The 24103-nt window shown below is 37.8% G+C and overlaps 1 protein-coding gene across 5 annotated transcripts in view; it reads right to left on the reverse strand.

Moving 5' to 3' along the window:
• The window catches only part of apba2b (amyloid beta precursor protein binding family A member 2b), an 80427-nt gene that overhangs the window by 15666 nt on the left and 40658 nt on the right, over window positions 1-24103 (reverse strand). For 4 of the 5 annotated variants that reach the window (XM_089129561.1, XM_039685554.2, XM_039685550.2 and 1 more), the window contains exons 3-6: window positions 12349-13533; window positions 10438-10518; window positions 7112-7151; window positions 6188-6333 (exon numbers count right to left, since the gene is read on the reverse strand). In XM_089129561.1, the coding sequence (XP_088985687.1) occupies window positions 6188-6333; window positions 7112-7151; window positions 10438-10518; window positions 12349-13488 (1407 nt within the window). In that variant the 5' untranslated portion in view covers window positions 13489-13533. The remainder of the gene's footprint in view (window positions 1-6187; window positions 6334-7111; window positions 7152-10437; window positions 10519-12348; window positions 13534-24103) is intronic. The other variant, XM_089129562.1, reaches the window with a different exon arrangement.

The raw sequence follows: 24103 nt of genomic DNA on the forward strand, positions 1-24103 counted from the left end.
ATAATATACTATTTATTATTTTGAATTAGATTTTTAAAAATATTTTCAGTTTTCATTTTAAATTTAGTTTGTTTCAATAATATTATGTGCTATTTTTTTAAAAATCATATTTCTATTTAGTTTTCATTTTTATCTTATTTTTAGTACTTTAAGTTTAAGTTCTACATCTAAAAAGTACATTCTATTTTATTTTATATTTACTTAAATTGAAAATGTAATACTTTAATCTAAACAATAACAATGCAGATGCCATCTTAGTCAGAATAAAATTGACTAAAATTAATGCATATAAGTAGGATATTTTCACTGAAAGACAAAACTGTGACTAAAATTATTTTAATTTAATTTCAAATTAAAACAGTCTACAATTACATCATACAGAAGAGTGATAAGGTTAAAAAGAGGAAAAAACTGTCTGATAGTGTGTAAGCAGCTTGAATGCACACATCAACACAAGCATTCTACATTCTGATCCCATTCAGGTCTCTCTCTCTTTCTTCCACCTGACTGGGAGCATGATCCTTTGAACTGCTCTCATCTCTTTCTGACTGAGCATAATGTGCACGACTACTCCTTTACTGTTATTCTGGCTGCCAACACGCCTCATTCTCCATTGGCAGACGAGAGAGGGGGGGGGGGGGGGATAGAGATAAATCAGCACGAGAAAGAAAGATCTTGAAAGTAAAGGGGAAATGAGACTGTGAACGTGTGGGCGATGAATGTTGCATAAATACTGCATCAATCTGGAGGCTACATGGATAAACTTCAATAAAACATTAGGCATCTTTCTTATAATTCTTGCCTAAAACAAAAGAAATGGCTACATCCTGCTTTCTTGGCCAGCATGAAAAAGAATGTACTGCTGTTATTATTCAGAAAAGACGTGAGATACTAGAGACAGACTGAGGTATGGCAAGTGTTTTTCCTCCATAGCCCCATCAGTAAGGCTCAAGCACCCTTACATCGACAACAAATCTGTATGAAAAATATTTACCATGGAATCATGTTCAGTTTGCCTATGCTGTGTGTTCTGATCTTGAATTTTGGAATAACACATTTTAAATCAGGAATAAAATCAGACACTGATGGTACCATATTGTGCTTCTTTGGCTTCTTCTCAAGCAAACAACAATAACACTATATGTTTTAGGCTGGTCCAGGTAATGCACATTCATCAACAGAAAAAACCCAGATGTGACCATTTTAACTCTAAGGTGGAAACTATAGCCACCATACGGAGCGCCACATTTTTTCCCATTCAATTTTATATGAGTAGACCATCTCCTCCCTTCTGGGTATGCGTACACCCGGTTGGAAATCACTACTTTAGAAATGCGACAAGAAAAACACTGTCCCTCAGGCGCTGCACTGACATACTGCGCACTCAGCTGTGGAGAGACACATTATCATCTGCAGAGAGGAAGAGCAGATGTGTGAGTGCATGAATGTCAGAGTTGTGTGTGTGTGCGAGCGAGCGAGATACCGAAAGAAAGAAGGAGAAACACAGGAAAATGCTCATCTCAACTTTTAAGAATCTATAGCCACATAATAATAGCAGGGATAAAGAGGAGAAGGAGAGGGTTTGTTGCCATGGTTTCATTTTGAATGGTTTTTAATGGTGGCAGGCAAGAGAAATGACCGGCTTGGCCCTTGGTAGAGGGAACAGAAGGAGGTCTGAGATCTCTGGTAGCCGGGGTAGACACTGAAGATGCGTTCTGAATTACAAGGTCTCTAAGCAGTGTTCACTCAGCAAGTAATATCTGTAGAACATCAGTTCACTTGACCAAAATAATGCTCTACAGGGCCTATGAACACAGATAAAACTTGACAACTTGTGAAAATTATTATATTAATGTTATTTTATTCAGCAATAAGTACAATGCTACTAAAGGTTTCTATTTCAAATAAATGCATCCATTCATCAAAGAATCCAGAAAAAAAGTATGGCGGTTTACCCACTGATCTATATAGAATGACATTATATAAATCAGTGGGTTTACCTGAAAATATTAAGCAAAAGTTTCAACATTGATAATAATATGAAATGTTGAAAATTCAGCTTTGTCATCACAGGAAAAAATTGTCAAAATAGAAAACTGTTATTTTTAAATTATAATAATATTTCATAATATAGTGTTTTTTTACTGTATTTTGATGAGCATAAGAGAAATCTTTAAAAAAATGTTTTATATATATATATATATATATATATATATATATATATATATATATATAAATCAAATTTTACAATTTATCATATTTGAAACTCCTGCATTTAGTGACTAGAATATTAATTTAAATGAAATACTGTCATGTTTAACATATACAACTAATTTTGTTTAATTTGCACTAAACAGTATCCCTGCGTCGCATACTATCCGTCCTAAATAGTATTCGAAAATAGAATTAGTACGTCCCAAATCGTAGTATGTTGAAATGAGTGTTTCAAAGATACCCGGATGGTCTACTTTTTCCGGTCAGAATCCGAAGTGTAGATCGATGCACACTCTAACGGCTGATATTGCCCACAAACCATTGCGCGTTGGACGAGGATTCGGTTAGAACTACAAACACGAGTAAAAAAGTGTTAAAAAACTACAGCACGTAGTCGATACGGAGGACGCGCGAGTCCCCGCGGTTGTGTAGAGAGGTTTAGATAAAGAGCTTTGAGTGATTAATTTTCAGTATCTAACCTGACGAAAATGAATTTATTCAATGTTGTCCACATTATATTGCATTTGCAGCAGCATTGTGAATTTTTGTAAAGACACGTTTAGCCATTACGTTTTAAATGCATCATTATATTCAAATTGCAAACACGGGGAGAGCATGAAAGACCCACAACTGGCAGATGAACGTGCTCTCCGAAACGGTAGGAAATAAAATTAGATAGAATGGAGGATTTTAACTGTGACAAGATGATTGACAGGGCAGTTTACGGTGACAGGATGCACGCACGCAGCACGCGACAGAGCTGTCCGTTAAAGATGACGTGATAGTATGTCCCAAAGCTTGCCTACTCTTTTGCTACACACTAAAAAGTATGTACTTTTTCCTCACAAAAAGAGTACATACTTTTAGGGCGTAGTATAAGTAAGCGAATTGGGACGCAGCATATGTCTTCTTGATTGTGTCATATCTTGTACATATTAAACTTGTGCAAAAAAGCCTTTTAAACGGAAATTAAACTGCATGAAACTTCCAGAGCTCCAACTCCTTGATTTTTGTGAAGATAAATAATGTTTGATCAATACATTTCCTTATCCACAGTATACAGTGATATATCAATGAATACTGGTAATAAACACCCTATATGATTTGAAATCGTACCTAAGGGCTGGTATAATGCCATTTTCACAAGATGTAAAATAAGCCTTTGATGTCCCCAAAGTGTATATGTGGAGTTTTAGCTCAAAATACCCCACAGATATTTTTATATAGCATGTTGTCATTTTTTAAAGAGTGAGTCCCTTTAAAAAGTGTGTCCTTTGACCTCACACAGACATGCACTGAAAATGTAAAAAACTGTTTGCCTTTAATGTTCAAACTGTGTCAGACAATGATGGAGAGACTCAAGAAGAAGTGACAACACGTAGAATGCAACAGGACATTGATGATGAATTTAGGTAGCTTGTGTATATATTCTAGTCATTGATTAGCATATTCTGTCATGTCAATATATAAATGCTTTCCCGGGGGAGGGGCTTATGTAAATTTTAGGGTTTGTGATGTCACTAGCCCGGGATGAATGTCGTGTAGTCCCGCCGTTTGTTGTAGTCCTTAAAAAGCTATTTCTTTAAAAGAAAATATCTCCCTTTCCGTTGAACATTGTAACTTTGCAGATGTTGTTTATGTTCCAACAGCAACATTACACACTAACTAAAGTTAGAAAAGTGAAATCATAATCAACCACGCCTTGAAGAATGCTTGAAGATCAGACTTCAAGTTCATAGGACTCTATACTGGCCAATTGGAACATACTGTACCCTGAGAAAGTTCCTTCTATAGGGTCTTTAATCTGAGAGAGAGAGACTGACCAGACAGGTGTACTTCGTTGTGTGATTGTGAACAAAAGAGAGACCTGTATGTAGTATTATACAGAACCCCTTGAGGCAAATTCCCAGTCCTTCATGCCCACTATGGATCTGTGTGAGTGTGTACCCAGCTGACAAATTGTGTACATGTACTGTATGTCTGCTGGTGTGTGCCTGTCCTTGCCACAGGTATGTGTTTCTAAATGTGGATCAGCTTAGAGGGCCACTGTGGAGCATCTCATGTAAAATCAACTGCCGCAGCTGTTGACCAGGAGGAATGCAAAAAAGCATCACTGCAGTTACAGCAACAGACTTTTCCTAAAATAACATGCAATACAAGAGGGAGCAATGTAAACTAGGGATTAAAGACTACTGATTTGTAACTTAGGATAAGGAATGCAATACCTCTGTACCAAATTTCAAAGCATTAAAAGGTAATTTCTATCTCAAAGTTTAATGTCTCACCAGCCTAAAAAACACCACTGTATTACTTTTTTGGACAGGGCAATGCAAGGTAATATAATGTTTGATTTTTTTTTAAGTATGTGCCATATAAATACCTTTGTTACATGAATATGAATATAATAATCATTCTGAACCAAGTATTACTATCTGATTGCATCAAAGTACCATGTATCTATCAGACCAGACAGCAGTGATTTTACACTTCAAAGATGCTCCTGTCATGAATAAACAAGAATACTTAGGCAAAAGTTGCACAATCCTGATGCATTCAAATTTCATGGCTCTACAGCATGTTTTCATTTCTTACATTCAGATGGACTACTCTAGAACTGCTTTTGCCCAGAAAAATCTAAATTGAAGTATATCAGGCATGAGGCTGAAACTGATTGAGACACATTGTGCACATCATATTTTGGTTATGACGGCAGCTTCTCACAGTGCTTGTGTGGATTCCCATTGCTTAGTGCTGAAAGGCATAAAACATCTAATAAAGGGCTAACATCACATCCATTAACTCCTGCCCCAGTGCAATGGAGTGCCCATCATGGCTAATAATTAACAGCAAAATAAATAGATGTGGGTAAACTAAAGATTCATCCTGGCAATATGAATCTTCTTCTGTTTGTTATGATAATCACACAATATTTTGCTAAGTGTGTTTTTGAGCTGGTACCTTATCTGGTTTCAGGCCTGTTGTGAACAGCTGACTCCCGAATCTATTCATTTTCTTATTCTGGGTGGTGGTAATGGCAAAAAAACTTTTCCATTAAGGGGTGATATTTGACTCCCTATAATGATTTCTAAGGGGATTTCTACCTTCATAAGGGCTATTTGTCAAATTCTTACATTTAATCAAATTCATTTAGAATATTAAGACACTGTTAGCATTCAGATAAAAAAATAAAATAAAAATTTTTAAATATGAAATTAAAACCTCCAATTTGTTCGAAATGGATGATTCATTCAAAAACAAAGCAAGTGTCTTTATGTGAACGTGTTATTGAATCATTCACTCAAACGATTGGTTCAAAAACAATTACTTTTCTGTTTTGCTCTGAGACATTCAACGGTTTTGCTCTTGGTTTTTTGGGGAAAAATTTTCATTGGCAGTCTAACTGCTTTCTAATTACACTGCATGCTAGTGGGCTTTCTGGAGGTGTGTTTTTGTTTGGTTGTTGCAAAGTGAGTGATGACATACTCGATAAAGAAAGCTTGCACATTCTAAAAACAACACAGATAAAACATTTCACACATCGCTACTGCTTACGCGAGAAGAGATGGCATTAATAAATACATGCGTGTATACAGAACTTTGTCTTTTGTTTTTGTCTATTTTTAATTGTTGCTGGAGAACATCAGTATCCAAAGTGCTTTGTGGGAAAAATCTCCCAGTTTGATTTTGCCACATGTTCTCTTAAAACAAAATAAATTCACTTGAATTTTCCATGTAACATGGCAACAGGAGGGCTTTCTACGTTAACCAAATGGGAGGAAGAGGGATTACACTCCTACACCATGGAAAATAATCCTATAACTACTGATTAGTCAACAAGTCCTGGGGTGTAAACAAACAAATCTCATTTCATCTAATTCTCCACAGAGAAATCTGCATTAACTTCATCCAAACTGCTTTGCTTGAGAGCCACACCAAAATAAAATGTAAAAATAGAGGTTCTAGGTTTCTGTACCTTGACCCGGCTCACTGCCTCCTGGGCCTGTATCATCCTGATGTTTTTCGATGGATTTCTCTCTGACAGAAGCTGAGTGGACCCGAGGTAGTTGGCAGCAAAGATAATCCCATCAATGAGGTCCTCAGGCTCACATGGGCCCGGCACTGTTAGAAGGGAAGCATTGAGAATTCATTATTAAAGCTATTTGTTGTGTTGCCACCTCCTCTGTGGACCACCTCACAGTGACTGATAAGGCATATGAGTGTGAGCTTATCGGGAAGAAAAGTTGCATGCAGATGTTGTGTGTATGAAATTGTGTGTGAATAAATGTGTGTTCTTCTCAATTCTATCCCACAGTGAGTGCAGATAGGTAGCAAATAGGAACGAAGGTAGCCACATGAGGAAAACCAGGGTGTGCGGCGTTTTTTTTGCTTGTGTGAGATGGAAATGTGGATGACAGTGACACCCACCAAGGGATACATTATACTGCCATCATTCAAGTACAAGATTTAAATGTGACAGAACTCAATCCATTTAATAGAAAGCAGAATTTGTTCCCAAAAATGACAGCAGCAATACATCTTAGGCTGCCAAAAACCAAAAATAAGCTGTGGTCAATCTGCTTTTCCAGAACTCCCTTTCGCTTCCAACAGTCTGTAAGTATTTCTCTAGCTGAGCAACTACTCCATGTGCACTTATATTAGCTAACGTGACAATTCTAATTACGGTCTCACCACCGTAACCCATTAAAACAGCTTACAATTCTGCCTGCATTTCACCATGTAAATCCTCTGAGACATTATGCATTCTTCAGCTGCAATGCTCTGAGTTGGTTTAGTAAATTTGATTTGTTTTTGAGTTGATTTAATTCTGATAGAATAAAAGTTTTGGGAGTAGATTATCAAATGCAGAAAAGATAAAAGACAGGAGATGCTCGCTTACCATCCACAAAGCTGGGAAATGAGGCCGTCTTCTTTGCTGGCTACGAAACAGAGAAACAGTGTTTGATGTATGAAAGGAGATGAAACGTCCTTACAACATACAGCATGCTTATAAAGTATTTACCTTTCATAACATAATCTCTATAGGTTAACTTCAGGAGGTAGCAACAAGTGTCTTAATGAGTGAGTCATGGAACAATTTATTCAACCGAAACAAAAGATTGTCTTTATAAGTGAGTCATTGAATCATTCAATCAAACGATTTGTTTAAAAGTACTATTTTTACTATTTCACTACTACTATTTCATATATATATACAGTATATTAGGGCTGGGTATTGAGACAAATTTCACAATTCGATTCGATTTCGATTCACAAGCTTGCAGTTCGATTCGATTTCAATTACGATTCGATATCGATTATTTTGGATATCAGTTACAATAAATGGCCATTTTTCTCAAGGAAATCAAATCTCTTAACTTATGCTGTAAACTATGGGAGTCTAGTTGTAGCCTACTAGGCTTCATTAGCCTAATATGAAGGTAATAATGAACTGTTTTGTAGCTATACAAACACTTAAATTACACTTTTATTTATTTTTATAATAAGAAGATTATATGAAATACAAACATTTAAATGTGGCTGTCATAAAAACTTGCCAGATTTATTCAAATATGCATTAAATATTGAAGAACATTAAATTTATAATGCATTTAATATGGTGTATATATTTAGCAAAATGCTCGTCTCTGGAGTTATTTTTTTCTAGCTGACTAACGAGTTTATGTGGGTTTTCTGAGGTAAATATGACGATACATGACATTGATTACAAGCTGTTTAATTGACGTCTTTCCACGGTTGAAACGCTGATTGAGCGAATCAATGTGACATGATACGGATTTAGATAATGACAGGACATAACAGGATTTTTATAAGTTGTACTCTATCTTTTAACACACTTTCAGATGCTCATTCATGTTTATTGTGCGCTGTAACTGGTATTATTAAGCCGGAAGAGAGATCAGCTGCTTCTCTTGAGCTGCACCAGAGCGATCTCACGCCACAGCGCCAAAACGTTATTTATGTTTTTGAATTTCTAAAGAAAATGGACGTAATTTGAAAATTGAGACTTTGTTTCATATCAATAGTAACAAAGGACAAAGATTATTGCGATTTTTTTTGGATGCGCGCAGCCGCGATACAATGTCCCATTCATTCAAATGAAACAGGATGACTAATCGATTCTTGAGATTTAAGAATCGATATCGGTTCGTAAAAATGAGAATCGATTAATATTGAGAAATCTATATTTATTACCCAGCCCTAATATATATATATATATATATATATATATATATATATATAATAAATAAATTACCTAAAATTCAGAATCAAATGGAAACTATCCAGATAATTCTGGATTATGACAATACAAAATCTGTCATTCATTCTGAAGTGGCTCTTTGCAGGACTGTGCCGAGCAGTGTAGGCCACAAACACACCGCCAGACAGAGTAATAGCCATCATTTTACTACAGAGCTATTCAAATGGAGGTTATGCTTCAAGAGGCCTTCATTAAATGCAATCTAAGGACTCAAAAGCTCCCTCAGCCCAGGTAATTAAATGTTTTCAGAGGAAGTGAGGCAAGACTGAATACTGCTTTACATGACATAAGAAGATAGTTGCATCCCAATGCAAGTGATGTGTACAAACAGAATTCCCTTGGGTGAATACTTAGTGGCTTTGACTTATTGGGCGAGTGTTCCCTAACTTGCAAAACAACATATGCACACACAAAAAAAATGTAAAATAGTTTTCCATCAATCATGACTGTGAACAGCTCAGACATTCTAAGAAGGTTTAACAATCCCTATTGGGTAACACTTTACTTGAAGGGGTGTGCATAAGACTGACATGACACCTTCATAATCTCGCCATGACTTAAGATTACATTAAACCGGCAGGTGGTTGGTTTTGACATGATCTGTTATGAGGCCATTATAACATTTTAATGACACATTTAATTTGAACCACTGTAGTTGAGGTCAAGAAAAATATTAACACAGTTATAATGGCCTCATGACAGCCAATGTCAAAACCAACCACATGACAGTTTAATGTAATGCTAACCCATATAGCTAAGTGCTTTCTTAAATTTGATAATCTGCTATGTCATGTTTATGACATATATATGAAAATTAATGTTGTCTTGGTAATGTCAAATTGTCATTACCAAGCAACACATTCTCATCCTTTGTTGTCATATAGGTGATGCCATATGACATTTTGTCAACATACTATGCACCTGGCACCCTTTAGCATCAATATAACACGTAAACCCTACCAACCTAAACCTACCCATAATAGTACGTGTTATATTGACGCTAAAGGGTGCCATGTGTGTAGTATTTCGACGAATTGTCATATGGCGTCACCATGACGCCAAAGGATGGGAACGGGCTCTACCAAGACACTGAGAGATTATAATGCATTGGTTTATGTGAAGTTGTCATAACAAAGACATCTCAAACAAAGTCATATTTGCATAAAAAATGTCATAATTGAGCGAATGACACTTAATGAAAGTTGTCATAAACATGCATAAAACCTTCATATTCTTGATTATGAAGGTGTCATGTCAGTCTAATACACACCCTTCAAGCAGAGTGTTACCGAATAGGTAGTCTTGACAATTGAATAGGTAGTCTTGTCACTCATGTGACCCTAATTCACAAATTGAATTTGGCTGTCTCACTACCTCCTACACGTGAAACATTCATAAGGCAGTTTTTATACCAAAAAAAAGGGCACAAAAAACAGAATGTTGAGAATGATCTAAAAATGACCTTGGCGAAATGTTTGGTAACGCTATAAAACATGTTTTGAACACCTATTTTCCGGTTTTGAGTCGCTGCCCAGACAATGTCTCATTTTATGGCTCTTGTATTCAGGGTATGAGGCTCTTTTGGAGGTTACATTAAGACATAAAAAATGTGTAGAGAAGCAGTCTAACAGGCAGCTCAAGGCTGAACTCGCCTCAGTCTATGTAAATACAGTAGAACCAGGGCAGGAAAGGGCAAAGCCAATTATTTTAGTATATCAACACATGGGGGAGGATGGTGACAAGCTAGTGCAACGGCTTAGATATGATGGAAAAAAACATAAATTGTCTAAGAAAGCCAGAGAAAAGTGAAGTAAATAAGATGACAGGCTGACATTGGCTAAAACAGCTCTAATGGAAAGAATTATGTGGTGATAATGTGGGGGACATAGTCTGCATGCTGTCACATATTGATTAGTTAATGTGTTCTATGATTATAGGCTCACCTCAGTGACATTGTTGTTCTCCAGTGGTCCATTGAGATCAGACCGCTGCTGCTTCCTTGGCTGTTCTGCACTATTAGACACCTAGAGAGAATTTAAATTGAGAGAAATGAGTGAAAATGAGTGGAAAGTGAAATGTGACATTTAAAAAAAAAAACAGATGATGGGTTGCAGAAAGCATTGAACAGCATTAAAAATTTGATGCTATCCAAAAAGCCAACATGAACAAATTAGACAGTACAATGAACACAATGTATTGAAACACTTTGGTAAAAATGAACAGATGTTGTCTTTAACTGAAAAAATGCACAGTGCACAGACACTTTTAATCTTTGTCTGTCTGCAGGAAAGTTAAAGTCTCAGATGAGCACTCTGTCTAGTGCACATAAGGACATTATTACTTGATGAAATTCATTTGTTGCCCGACAGGATAAAATGTAATCTCCCCATTGCCCAAAGGCAATAAAAGAAGCAGGAGGGTAATAGAACTTCACAAGACATTCACTGGACCACTGAGGCAATCTGACTAAATCACACCCCTTCACCTAATTCCAGAAAATACCTAAGAAAACATCATTTTTCAAACTCGATTAGAAAGTCAGCACCTAATTTTTCAGAAAACCAAACTACTATTTGGCATAATGCATGGATATCATTGTTTGTCTTTATTGCTTGCTTAGTGACTTTAGTCAGAGGTTTCTTGAAATGAGCCAGTTTTCATTTGGGGGTTGTTCAAGCAGATGAGGGGGAAAAAAACACCCACACAATGTGCCTGAGTGAGCATAATGGGATGGAATCTGAAAAGCTTCTCGAGGTAATGTATTCTATCAGGGTGGAAATTTGTTTATTCCTGAATATTAACAAATGGCAGCACATCTGAAAGTAATTTGGGGATTTCAAGACATTGCTTTTGATCAGGGTCCCCTTCATGTCTGGGTTACGAGACGGTTCCAATATCTGGCAGATTATTTTCTTTCATCCTTTTCAACTTGCCACTCAAACTGAATGCTTTCCCCTTGAAATGAGCAAGTAAATGGTAATAATGGCATATTCTCTAATTGTCTTTGGATCTACCCCCAAAATTATGCATAAATACATTTAAATCACATTAAAGAATACATTCTGAGCCATCTCCAAGTATCACATTTTATGCATCAGCTAAACCAAAAGTGTACTAATTTTTAATTATTATAAAAGTTGTATATGATATGTATGTATGTTTATATTATTATTATTATTAAAGTAGTTAATCATGTAAATTTTATTGTGTATAAAAGCCCTTCCAGGTACAGGAGTTGAAAATTAGCAATAGCTATAAACTTTATAAGCAACACTTCAGTGACATGCTTGGTTTTGACACTATGTTTGTTTGCATTGTCCCTGTCAAACAAATAAATAAATAAATAAAAAATAATAATAATAAAAAAATCATTTTGGTTGTATTTGTTAACATCAGTTAATGCACTGTGAACTAACATGAACAAACACTGAATGAACAGCTGTATTTTTTTATTAACTAACTTTAACAAATATTAAAAAAAATACTGTAACAAATGTATTTTACTCATTGTTAGTTCATGGAAGTAAATATATTAACTAATGTTATCTAATGAACCTTATTGTAAAGTGTTAACGGGATCCTTTATTTCATCATTTATTCCATCCACATATTAGTACAAATTGATATAAAATAGATATATATATTATATAGTATAAAAGATATTGATATTTATTATATAGCATAAAAGATCAATTGAATACATTGAATAAATTGAAAAATAAATTGAAAACAAATTCATGTATTTAGTTGATCTTACTGCTTTCATATTTACGGAGCTGATTTATTCTGTTTTAACTGAACCACGTATTAAATCGAATAAACTGCAACAGATTTTGCTATGTAAATCCACCTACCTGCTCTCTCACTTGGTCCTGTGTCCATCTCTGTCTGTCCTCTGGTGTGTGAGGTCGTACCTTATAGTTCCTCTGAAGCTCAGAGTTGTGTCTGGAAGGGGGGATGTTGAGGGATTTGGGTCTTCCGTCGTGACGGTGAGGCTGAGGGTATGGGGCAGGTTCGGGTTTGGAGCGGGTCTCTGGCTGGTACCCGCTTGGTGCTGGATCAGGTGCCAGCTCCTCCGGGCTCTGATCAGTGCCACTGCTAAGACTGCCCATACTCATGCTCATCTTAATCTCAGCCACTATCTGATCAATATCCTCCTCTGCCTCCTCTCCCGTCTCCCCCTCTGTGCCTTTATGCCCCCGGTACGTTGACCCGTGCATAGAGTTTCCATTGTCCTCTGTGGCATAGCAGTCACCTGCGTAGCCATCTCTGTCTTGCCCCACCTGTGGTTCTTCCTCCTGATCCGGGCAGTAGCCCTCACTCACCTCAAAATCCTGCACATCCTGATCTTCAACAGGAGGTGGAATCTGGTCCTTCTGGGGATCCGAATAGTGTTGGTGGTGGTGATCGAGAACAGGTTCGGGTCTGCCGTCGTACAGCTGCTGATCAGAGTCCTGCTCGAGTACTTCGCAACGCACCTCTCCATCACCATGGGCATTGTCCTCTACCCATTCTTCAACCACTTCCTGGCACTCCTCTGTATCTGGAGGTGGCTCCATGCGACCGTCCGGGTGTCTGTATTCTGGGTCGTTACAGTCCATTCCTTCCAGGTAGCTGTCATCCTCAGGACAATAGCGGATATAATATGTCACGCCTTCATCCTCTTCCGGTAGCCCTTCATCAAAATCGTCTTCTTCTTCAGACGTATTGTTGACGTAGTCTGAGCTAGAGTCTCCATCCAGACTGTCCGGGTGGCTGTGGTATTCTCTGTGGCCATGGTCTGGAGTGGTGGGTGTGGTCGGTCGGCTGTCTGTCAAATCTGCCTCTTCTTGGTTGTGGTAGGAGTGTTGGGACTCCTCAGGTTCCCCATGGTCTTCATACTCCTCCTCGGGGTGCTCAGGGTTGGGGTACGGGGCTGGGCAGGAGCATGGAGCTGAAGCGTGAGGCTCTGTGGCCATGCTGCTGTTGGTCCCTAGCCTCTTTCTCTGAGCCATTGAGAACCACTCACAGGCCGATCATCACTGGAAACCACAATCCTGCTAAACAAAAAAACACGTGAATAATAAGTTTGCCAACATTAACTATTACCACCAATTAAATTGCATAAAAAGCACTGTCTGCATTAAAACAGTCAATTTAATAAAGGTAGGTTGACAAGAGGTAAAAGCGATATAAATAATATTTGTTTTCTCACACAAACCGCTCGTTTCGTGTCTTAGGCCATCAATGTGAATCATTAAATCATGTTTAATTTGGACTTCTCTGTGCATGCTCTTTGAGGTGGTGACCATAGACCTCCATTATATGACTGGCAGACAAGAAAGGTTTGACCTAAAAATATAAAAAATTTAAACTACTGTGGAAACAAAGACACCTATACCCTTGGCTTGAGGTAAGCTAAAACATACCAAAAATTAATTTCAAAGTGAACTATCCCTTTAATGAGACCAAAGATCGCCCGTTAGATATAAACAAGCCGATTTATAGTTTGTTTAACCACTAGACACGGAGCCCGCATGAGCGAAAAAAGACTTTATTCGACTATTCCTTTTCTTCCTTGTAGGCCTGAGACGAGAGTTCAAGATATTTCCACGACGCATCATAACAAAAAACATCATAGCAAAAATGAGTGCAAAAAAGCAGCAACAGGAACATAGTGTCAAAAATAAATGCAATGCCTTTTTGAAGAAAAATCAATTTTGTCTTTTTGCTGGCTTTTGAAAATGTTTAAGATCTTGACACCTTGGGAGCTTTGGAAATTCCAGGATAAATCTCATATACCTAAATTGCATTTTTAAAGGATATGAATATCCCAGAAACAATGGTTGATGTTTTCTGTCAGATGCTTGTAAGAGTACCCAAGACAAATTTAACCAAAATAAAAAAGCAATTAGATGTCAGTGTTCAGAGATAAATCATGACAATAGCGGTTGTGCAGAGGCTGCATAATCACACACAAAATGTGAAACTCAAATCAAACATGCAAAGATGTTGGTGTAAATCTTGTTCACACACACACACACACACACACACACACTGTTGCTGTCTCTGTCAGCAACAGCTCAAGGAGAGACTTTTATTGCTGCTTTCCCTTTTGTTGTTCATCCTTTCTCCCTGGCTTTAATTATGCCTTCCATCACCAGTCATTACAACAACTAATTATCATTGTGCCTCTGCTCCTCTAATCTTACTCTGAGTGTGTGAGTGTTTCTGTATCTGTGACACTACATGAATTTGTCGACTTATAGAACCTTTCATTGTCTACACACATGCAGAAGCTTTTAAAGCTTATAATGAAGTGTTAATTTTTTATGCCTCCCTTCACACACTAGGATAACCAACCATACATCATCATAGCTAAACCCTGTCTAACTGATCATTTTACACCTCTTAGAAAAACACCTCTTTGAGAAAATCACACAGTGTGCCCAGTCTGCACCTGTTATATCGATGAGCATATAGTACACACTAAATTATGCACTAAATGCAACACCCACCCAAGGCCATTCCTGACCTTTCAGCCCTTTGTTCAGTCACAAGCCACACCCATGAATAATCTCTGATATATATATATCATTTCCATTTACTGAAGCTGAATACATTACCATATCAATGACCAGACTGTCAAGAAAGATGCATAAGAAATCAATCTCGTCTGCCCAGAACAATCGGGACCACATTCGTTTATGCACAACATATTTAATATGAAACTTAAGGGCATGAAAACACCACAGCAGACAATAAACTAAAATGAACTCAACCAGGCCGACCAAACGGTGTTGCAGATTTATTTAACTATGTTTTAAATCCCTGGACTAAAAAATGTTATTCAATAAAATGCTTTTAATCCATGCAGCTATCGAATTTCATTGTATAGCCTATAGGCTATATTATAAAAAATCTAACAAATACAAAACCTAGAGACAAATGCAAGAGAAAACAAGCACCTATGCAATCAGACTTTTGATTCAGAGCATTATAGTTACTGGGATAAAGCCTTTGTGACAACTAGCCCCGGTGTCCTCTATACTGAGTTATATCACAGGACCTGAACAAGCTTTAATTTAACATTATCTTGATTAAAACAAAGAAATAACTACAGAAAAAACACATTGCAGAAACAATATCAGTGCAATGCATGTCTGAGATGTTTTGTCAAAGATCCATTCATTTATTGGTTTCCAGGAAACTAGTGCCCTACTATGTCACATCAGTATGATGCATGATTTCAATTCAACAGCCACCGAAGCCATACATTTTCTGTAGAGGAATAGGCTAACCATTACAGCACAAGCATCCTTTCGTGCTTGATACACCAGTCAAACCTGCTGTTCTCAACAGCAAATGCTTGAATTGCACTGCAAGGGTCCTCCCAGTATGAATGTTTTTTAGATGTAAAAATCCATATGAGGTAAATTTTCATTTGTTTTCCTTACAATTTTGATTATTTTGTGTCCTGAGGTGTCAAAATGGTCGTATTTAAAGAGTTAGTTCGCCCAAAAATGAATGAAAATGGCTTCTGAAGCAAAGTGATGGATTTTTTAAGAAAAAACATACAAAGTATTTTTTAATAACTTTATAAACTATAATCATTGGCTTCTGATAACGGCCATAGGCGAGTCGAGTTCCTTTCCGAAAAGAGTGACCTCTGACCCGACCTGGAGAGGATTGAGCAAAACAAAAGACAGGACACAAATTAGAAGCCTAAAACAGGAATTTTTATATACGTCGGGTCACTCTTCTGCTGGAACTAGATTCACATACGGCCATTACTGGAAGCCAGTGATTCGTAGTTTATAAAGTTATAAATACAGATGTTTTTCTCTCTATATTTCTCAACCCCCTGGAGCCGTATGGATTACTTTTATGATGGATGGATGTTCTTTTTGGAGCTTTAAAAACTTATTTTACCATTATAAAGCTTGGAAGAGCTAAGATTTTTATTTATATTCCGATTCTTAAAAGAAGAAAGTCATATACACCTTGGATGGCTTGTGGGTGAGTAAATTATGGGATCATTTTTGGGTGAACTAACCCGGCACACAATGAATGTCATAAGCAGGCTTCCAGTAGTGCCTCAGATGCATGCAACTTAGACTTAATAGTTTTGTGCCAAGCAAAACAGCCAAAAACAAATTTGCTGACCAGCAAAATGCCGTTTCATTTCCAATGAGCAGTCGTAAACACCAGATAGATTTGGTTACAAAACAGGAGGGGGTTAAACAACCTACACGCTGCGTTAATTATTTCCTGGAGATTTTCCAAGCATCCTCTTAGCAGCTTTAACAGAGCAAATGTCACTGTTAGTCTGCTTTATGCAACGGTGTACTGACCTACACAAACCAGAGGATAATTTTGTGGATTCAGCTGACAATGTGAAAATTGGGTTTCACAGTTGGACACAAGACAGAGACATGCCATAAGAATTCCAATAAATAAAAAATTAGCATTTTCATCTGGAACAAATCCTGTTGGTGACACATTAACAATGAACGTTATCTGAAGCATTTTAAAACCCCTGATGATATAACACAATGGTCAAAACAATGGTGCTATGGTAATTACAATAAATGATTTTTCGGGTTTCTCTGCTAATGACAGTTTGGACGAGAAGGTTACTGCTGACAGGGGTTCTCATTACTGAAATCATAGAAGCAGAGGGAACTCTGGGTAGAAGTCCAAATGGTCTAGCACAGACAAACATTAATCTGTTCTTGTCCTTGAAGGTGTGAGCTATGGAATTGAATTTCATGGACTAAGGAGTTTTTAAGCAACCAGAGAGTTACAGTGATATAGTGGTATTGAGGAGAGTGTTCACTGCGCACTCACAGATCGCAGCTCAGAATGGGAGACAGGACCATTTCATTTACCCCACATTTGGTTGAGTCATTTTTAATCAATATTAAATACAGAAGAAAATTTATTTTTGGGATTATTTTAATTTGAACATTGTAGGACAATATTGTCTGAAATAGCAGTGTGCCATTTACCGTCCAAATTGCTAGACATTTTGACATGATAAAAAAAGTGTCATATCATGATATCAATGATTGATTTACATTTATATTCCCTAGCACGCACAACAGCACTTCGATGATGGTTTAGTAGGCTACCTAAAAAGGGAGCTACTTTTTATAGAGGGTTTTCACTGACATCACGTTCTGGACAGTAACCCGGATGTGCGGCCATAATGGAAGCACTCGGATGTAAACAACAGCATGGATTGCACTGTTAATGTACTACTGAACAAATTGTTACACTAAAAAAAAAACAACGTCTGATGTTTACATTTTACGTGGCGTGAGAGTCACACACCACCCGAAATCCGATTGTTCAGACTGAAGCCTATTTCTTATATGTCGGGATAAGAAATAGAAGGGAAAATTGCAGTACGGGCAAGAGAAGCTAGGTCGTTTGGACCTTTACCACATATTAACTTATTAAATATATAAAAATACATATTAAAAATTAACCCTCTACTGAATGCATTTTGATGGCACATGGAAAAAAAATATTCCACATCATTTCTTGGCTCATTTAGCAACATTTTATTGATTTATTGAAAAATTTCCCTCCCCTGACCCCCCCACCCCAAAATATTTTTTTGTTGCCCAAGGGCAACGTTGCGCAACAATGGTAAAGAATCACAGAGAAAATTGTCATTATACAACTCTTATAGAGCAATACAAAAATCAATTTTTTTTCTCCAAAAATGTCAAGAAATAATTTAAGTAAAAAGGGAAAAACACTTGAAACTCGTCAATCTATTTGATTTGATAGAGACATATGTTTGCATCATGTAGTGCGTCGTCATGCATCATGTACTTTATGTATCCTAATCATCCCCATATAAACTGTATTGCCAAAAGTTTTGGGACACCCCTTCAAATCATTGAATTCAGATGTTCCAATCACTTCCATGGCCACAGTTCTGTAAAATAAAGCAGCTACTGTAGGCATGCAGACGATTCAACAAACATCTGTGAAAGAATGGGTCACTCTGGAATTCAGCATGGTACTGTGGTAGGTTGCCACCTATGAAATTTCCTCACTACTAAATGTTCCACGGTCACTGTTAGTGGTATTATAACAAAGTGGAAGCACTTTGGGAACAATAGCAACCCAGAGCGGGGTTAGCGCATGCTGAGGTGCACAGAAGTCGCCAACTTTCTCCAGTCTCAATAGCTACAGACCTCCAAACTTCATGTGGCCTTTAGATTAGCTGAACACCAGTGCGTAGAAAGCATCATGGAATGGGTTTCCATGGCCGAGCACCTGCATCCAAGCCTTACATCAACAAGTGCAATGCAAACCGTTGGGTGCAGTGGTATAAAGCACGCCGCCACTGGACTCTAGAGCTGTGGAGACGGGTTCTCTGATTGATAAATCACGTGTCTCTATCTGGCGATCTCATGGACGAGTCTGGGTTTGGCGGTTGCCAGGAGAACGGTTCTTGCCTGACTGCATTGTGACAAGTGTAAAATTTTGTGGAGGGGGGATTATGGTGCGGGGTTGTTTTTCAGGGGTTGAGTTTGGCCCCTTAGGTCCAGTGAAAGCAACTCCTAATGCTTCAGCATACCAAGACATTTTGGACAATGTCATGCTCCCAACTTTGTGGGAACAGTGTCACTTTGGTGACTTTGGGTGTTCCTTTGTACCCAGGAACCCTGCATCTTTCCTTCGTGTAACACATTATTTGCCATTGTAAAGTATTGTTAAAAACATCCTTGAAAAGTACCCCTTATCGCACAACGTTGCCTTGAGGCAACAAAAAGAAAAACTGAATTTGTGAACATGCAAAATAAAAAAAAACATAATAAAACCTGCCAGAAGGCTTTTCTACACCTTCATACAGACACACATATTTTTTATATACAGTTAATGTCATTTTAAAGAAGATCACTAAAGCACATAATCTTGCTTTCAACTCACAACATGTGCTCCTGTGACCATGTGCCAGAAAAGGACTTCCCACCTTCAAATGGTGCTTGATGGTGACTCCCAAACCTTATTGGACTGTTCTTTGATACTTTTTCAAACTTTCTAATTGGTTGCAATCATTTAAAGAAAAATTTACTGAACATAGGGCTTAAGAAAACTTTCTGTTGCCTGAGGGCAACGCTATGCTGTAGAGGGTTAACAACATTATCATTTTATGATTATCCAAAGCGACTTATAAATAAGGAGTTTTTTAAAGTCACTAACACAATTCTTTCTTCCTTTTTTCTTTGACTATTCTTATTTGAGTTTTGCTTCGCATTCAAAATATCCAAAAAACTGGTTTTGTACTGTTAACATGGTAATGCTAATTGGACCATTATAGGTTGAACTGAAAGAAGAATTGGAATTTGAATAAAAAAAAAACATTTTAGCAATATAATATCACATAATATCTTTCAGAAGAAAGTTCAATCTGTAATTGTATCCCTTCCATCAGTAATTTTCTTTCAATTACACCCACACTCTAAAAATAACTAGGCCTACTGAGAAGATTTGAATAAATAGCAAAATGTTGGCTTGGAGATGGGGCTGCATGATTATGACAAAAATCCTAATTGCGATTATTCCCTTCTTGAAACTGTAATTGTGATTTTTAATTATGATTATCACAAATTACATTGAATGATGTTTTGAATAATTTTATACCATTTGAATAACTTTATATCAACTCGTTTGCCCACATTTCCCCATGGTCATCAAGCCGTGACCCACTTTTTTTAGGAATTATACATATATTTATATAGCCTAATAATAAATTTAAAAATAATAAAATAATAGATCGATGTACTCCCAGTTACGAGCTCTGGCCTCAAAAAGCACCTTTGGCGACAGAAATTATTACAAATGCGCATAAGCCCCGTAAGGTCCCCTATGCTGGTTTGTTTACATCTAGCTACCACAATTCCTTGCGCTCAGGTAGTCTGGCGTGGCTGGCCTGGAATGCTACAAAGTCGTGACTCGTGAGTCATGGTTTGACGTCGTGATTTACATGCTTAAAAACCTGCCTGGAACGCAGCATAACAGACACCCCGTAGAAAGTAACATGATTAAACATGATCCAGTTGTTTGAATTTGAAACAATAGACCTCTATTTACAGATCAAATATAATAATAGTAACACTGAATCATCTTCGAGAGAGTTTCATTGTGTTGACTGTCGTAACCGAACGTGACGCGCTGTTTGATGCTTCCATGCTCGTAGTTTCTTTTGCACTTTATATAGGCTAGTGAAGCGATAAATAGCGCTCAATACTAGCGTTTTTCTGAGGTGAGACACTTTTTATTTCAGCGTGTTAAGTCACAGAGTCAGATTAATTATAGACGCTTTCATCAGACGCGTTGCCATGGTGATGAGCTGGCCCAAAGTTAACTTTCGTTCTGTTCGTTTATTAGCGTTTACTGGATAATATGGCATTGACTACAAATGCAGTGAAAGTTAAGGTGATGAGCAGGTTGTTGAGCTGTGGGGTGCAACCTGACCTAGGGAGCAAACGCAATTTTTAAAAATAAAAATGTCAAGGTTTCCTATGAGGGAGACAGCGGTATTAAAATAGCCTATGTTTATCTGAGTGATAACCGGTACAGTGTTTCCCATACATTTATTTGTGGCAGCCCACCACATTATCAGCGCTGACCGCCACATATTGATTTCCGTGTTTTTAACAATTTAAGATGGGAAAAGTTGTAATTGACTGCAAAGTTGCGTGCAGCGCATATTCGCACGCTCTCTCTCTCTCGCAAACACATTGACAGCGGACCAGTCTGTGTATTGAATGGTTAGTATCATAAACAGCGCTGCACAGATCCATCCAACATGCTGTCAATGTGGAGACCAACCTTAAAAAAAGGTTAGCAAGCATGTAAGAAGCCTAGCTAATAAGGAGAGCTATGTTAACCTTATCAAACCCCGCCATCGCGCTCGCCACAGTTTTTTAACACTGCGGTAAATCAGACACGTCGGTAGAACATCTTGTCTCCAATTTTGTTCAACGGGTCTGGCAGTGTCACATTTCAGTTTGGCCAGGTAACATTTATTTTCTTTGACTGGCAAGAAATACCAGCTACTAGGGGTGGCACGGTACATGAAAAAACACCCGAACCGTTCGGTTCGCTTGTCTCGGTTCGGAGCGCGTGTGCGTCTCACGGTTCGACGCATGCGCAATGTAACCTCGTGCCCGTATGTGACGTTTGTTTTCTTTTCGCGCGACATAAATCTTGTTCGACTTGGACCGGCGCTGCACAGAGCGATCGGTGAATAACATCAATCTAGCGCGAGTCGGCTCCGTATGCATTCATCACTTTCGCGGTATTTGATGTCATTACCGATCGCTCTGTGCAGCGCCGGTTCAAGTTAATAAACAAGCCAGTAAAAGTGGAGTATGGAGCGCTGCAGGTCACGGCACGCGGAGAAATGGCAAGTGGGAGAGATGAGGGAGTTGGAGGACGCGCCAGCGTCGTATAAGTCTATGGTATAAGTCCAGTGTGTGGGAACATTTTGGATTTCATGTTATGATATTTTAATTTAACTACAGTGGCACTTTATGTATAGATAAGAACTTCGGTCATACGTTTCCAAACCCTGCACTTTAATTTTAAGTGGAAAAAAGTACCCTCACATTTTGGGACTAGAAGCATTGTTGATACTGTTTTTGTGTAGAGGTTGAACTTCAATTTCACTTTATGTTTATGGCCTTTGCTATTGCTATAGCTTAATTATCTATAGGCAATGAGGTTTCATGTATATTGACATTTAAAAGACAGTGTTTTAAGAGTTCCTCTCTTTTTCTTTTAAAAGATAGAATTTTGGTAAGAGCTACAAAAGTTAGCAGTTGATACATGAAAGTTAATTTCTTTGTGTAAATAAGATTTATGTGATAAAAATGCACAAGTTCTTGTAGAGATAGTGATACACATTCTCCTTTTTTTTGCCAAATAAACAAAAAGCATGTCAATTTCTTCTCTCTTGCTGTATCTAAATCTCACCTAGCTTTCCTCTGAGATAGTCCCAAAATGTGCTTAAAGTCAAAGAGTCAAATTCAGTTTGTGCATGATTGCATGAATATAATATATATTTTTTTAATACTGTATCCTAAAGTGTGGATAATTAAGCTATATATCACATGCTGAAGTACATTTCTGGAGTGTTAAAGATTAAAAGAAAAAATAACAAGAACCGTACAGAACCGAAAACCGTGACCCTAAAACCGTGATACAAACCGAACCGTGGGTTTTGTGAACCGTGCCACCCCTACCAGCTACTAGATTATTTACTTGTTATGGATTGTCTCCGCAAGTCTGCCGGAAGTTAAGTTTGGGCCAGATTAATGCACATGCGCAGTACCGTTTGTTTATGTTGTCACTGCTGAAAGCGTCTATATTGTAGTCAGATATGAATTATACACGTCATTCTTCAATTGCTTTTGTTCCAATTATTGGTTCAAAATAGCACCGTACGGTTCCAGCCAAATTCACTATTGTGCTGGGCTCTCTGAAGTAGTTGTGATTCCCCTCTCACAACATGCTCTAAACACACCTGTTACGCACACAGAAAATGTACGTTTTTTTTTTGTAATCGTGGCTTTGAACGATTACGTAATCGTGGCATCCGTAATCGTAATCGCAATTAGAAATTCATCGGTGTTTATGGGAAAATGTCTACTCTTTGCTCCCAAAATTGTTTCTATTCAAACGTAAAACTAAACATCTGCCCAGAATTCCTACACCAAAACATCCATCTGAATATCGGAAAGCTACAAGCCAGATTCCATCTGCTATTCTTTCACATTCTTCTCAACCATCTCTTCATATACCATCAGTAAAAAAGGAATTAGGACACAAGCTACACATCTCTGAGCGCAGGACAGACTGTGAATGAGTCCATTTGAAGCTCAGAGGTAATGAGAACTAAGATGAGTTCAACTTCCAGTGCAATTCTTCATCCCCCAGTTCCTCCGGCATGTCTGGGCATTTTACAGGCGCCTTCACAACCAGCTGTGTATTTCAGCATCAGAATGGAGGAGTGAAGCCTGGAACAGGCATAGTGGTGTGCTGCCTCCTGCACACCACCTTATTTATTTCTGAAATGAGCAACATGTTTAACTCACAGTTGGACACTTCTCTTGTTTCCTTGACAAATGTCTCTGCTCTTTCACACAACGGAGGTGAGTGAAGAGATGAGAGAATTGAATTCTTCATTGCCATCCCTACATAGGAGAGATGAGCAGGTGCAGCTAAGCAACACTCCCTGCTTCCCCGCTGCCTTTACTACTGTCTTTAAGACAAAACAATGGCTGTTCCTTATCTACAGTTTAAGAGACGGTCATTGTTTATCTGGTGCTGAGACAGCAGATACAGCTAGAGCCTTAAGGTTTTACACATCTCACTAGCTATCTGCTGCATACATTAAGTGCTTATCATTGAGACAAGACAAAGAACTGCACCAAAATGTGTTTGAGTATCTCCACACACACACACAAAAAAATCATCTTTATAGAGTTGAGCCTAAACAGCAGTGAATCCAGCATCAGTGAGGCCTAATCGTCTTTACTCTTTTGGACTCTGGTTAGCCAATGGGATGCTTGCACCTTTAAATGACTTGCTTTATCAAGC

The sequence above is a fragment of the Pimephales promelas genome, chromosome 1 (genome assembly GCF_988280905.1).
Source record: "Pimephales promelas chromosome 1, fPimPro1.hap1.1, whole genome shotgun sequence".
In the NCBI taxonomy this organism is placed as follows: Eukaryota; Metazoa; Chordata; class Actinopteri; order Cypriniformes; family Leuciscidae; genus Pimephales; species Pimephales promelas.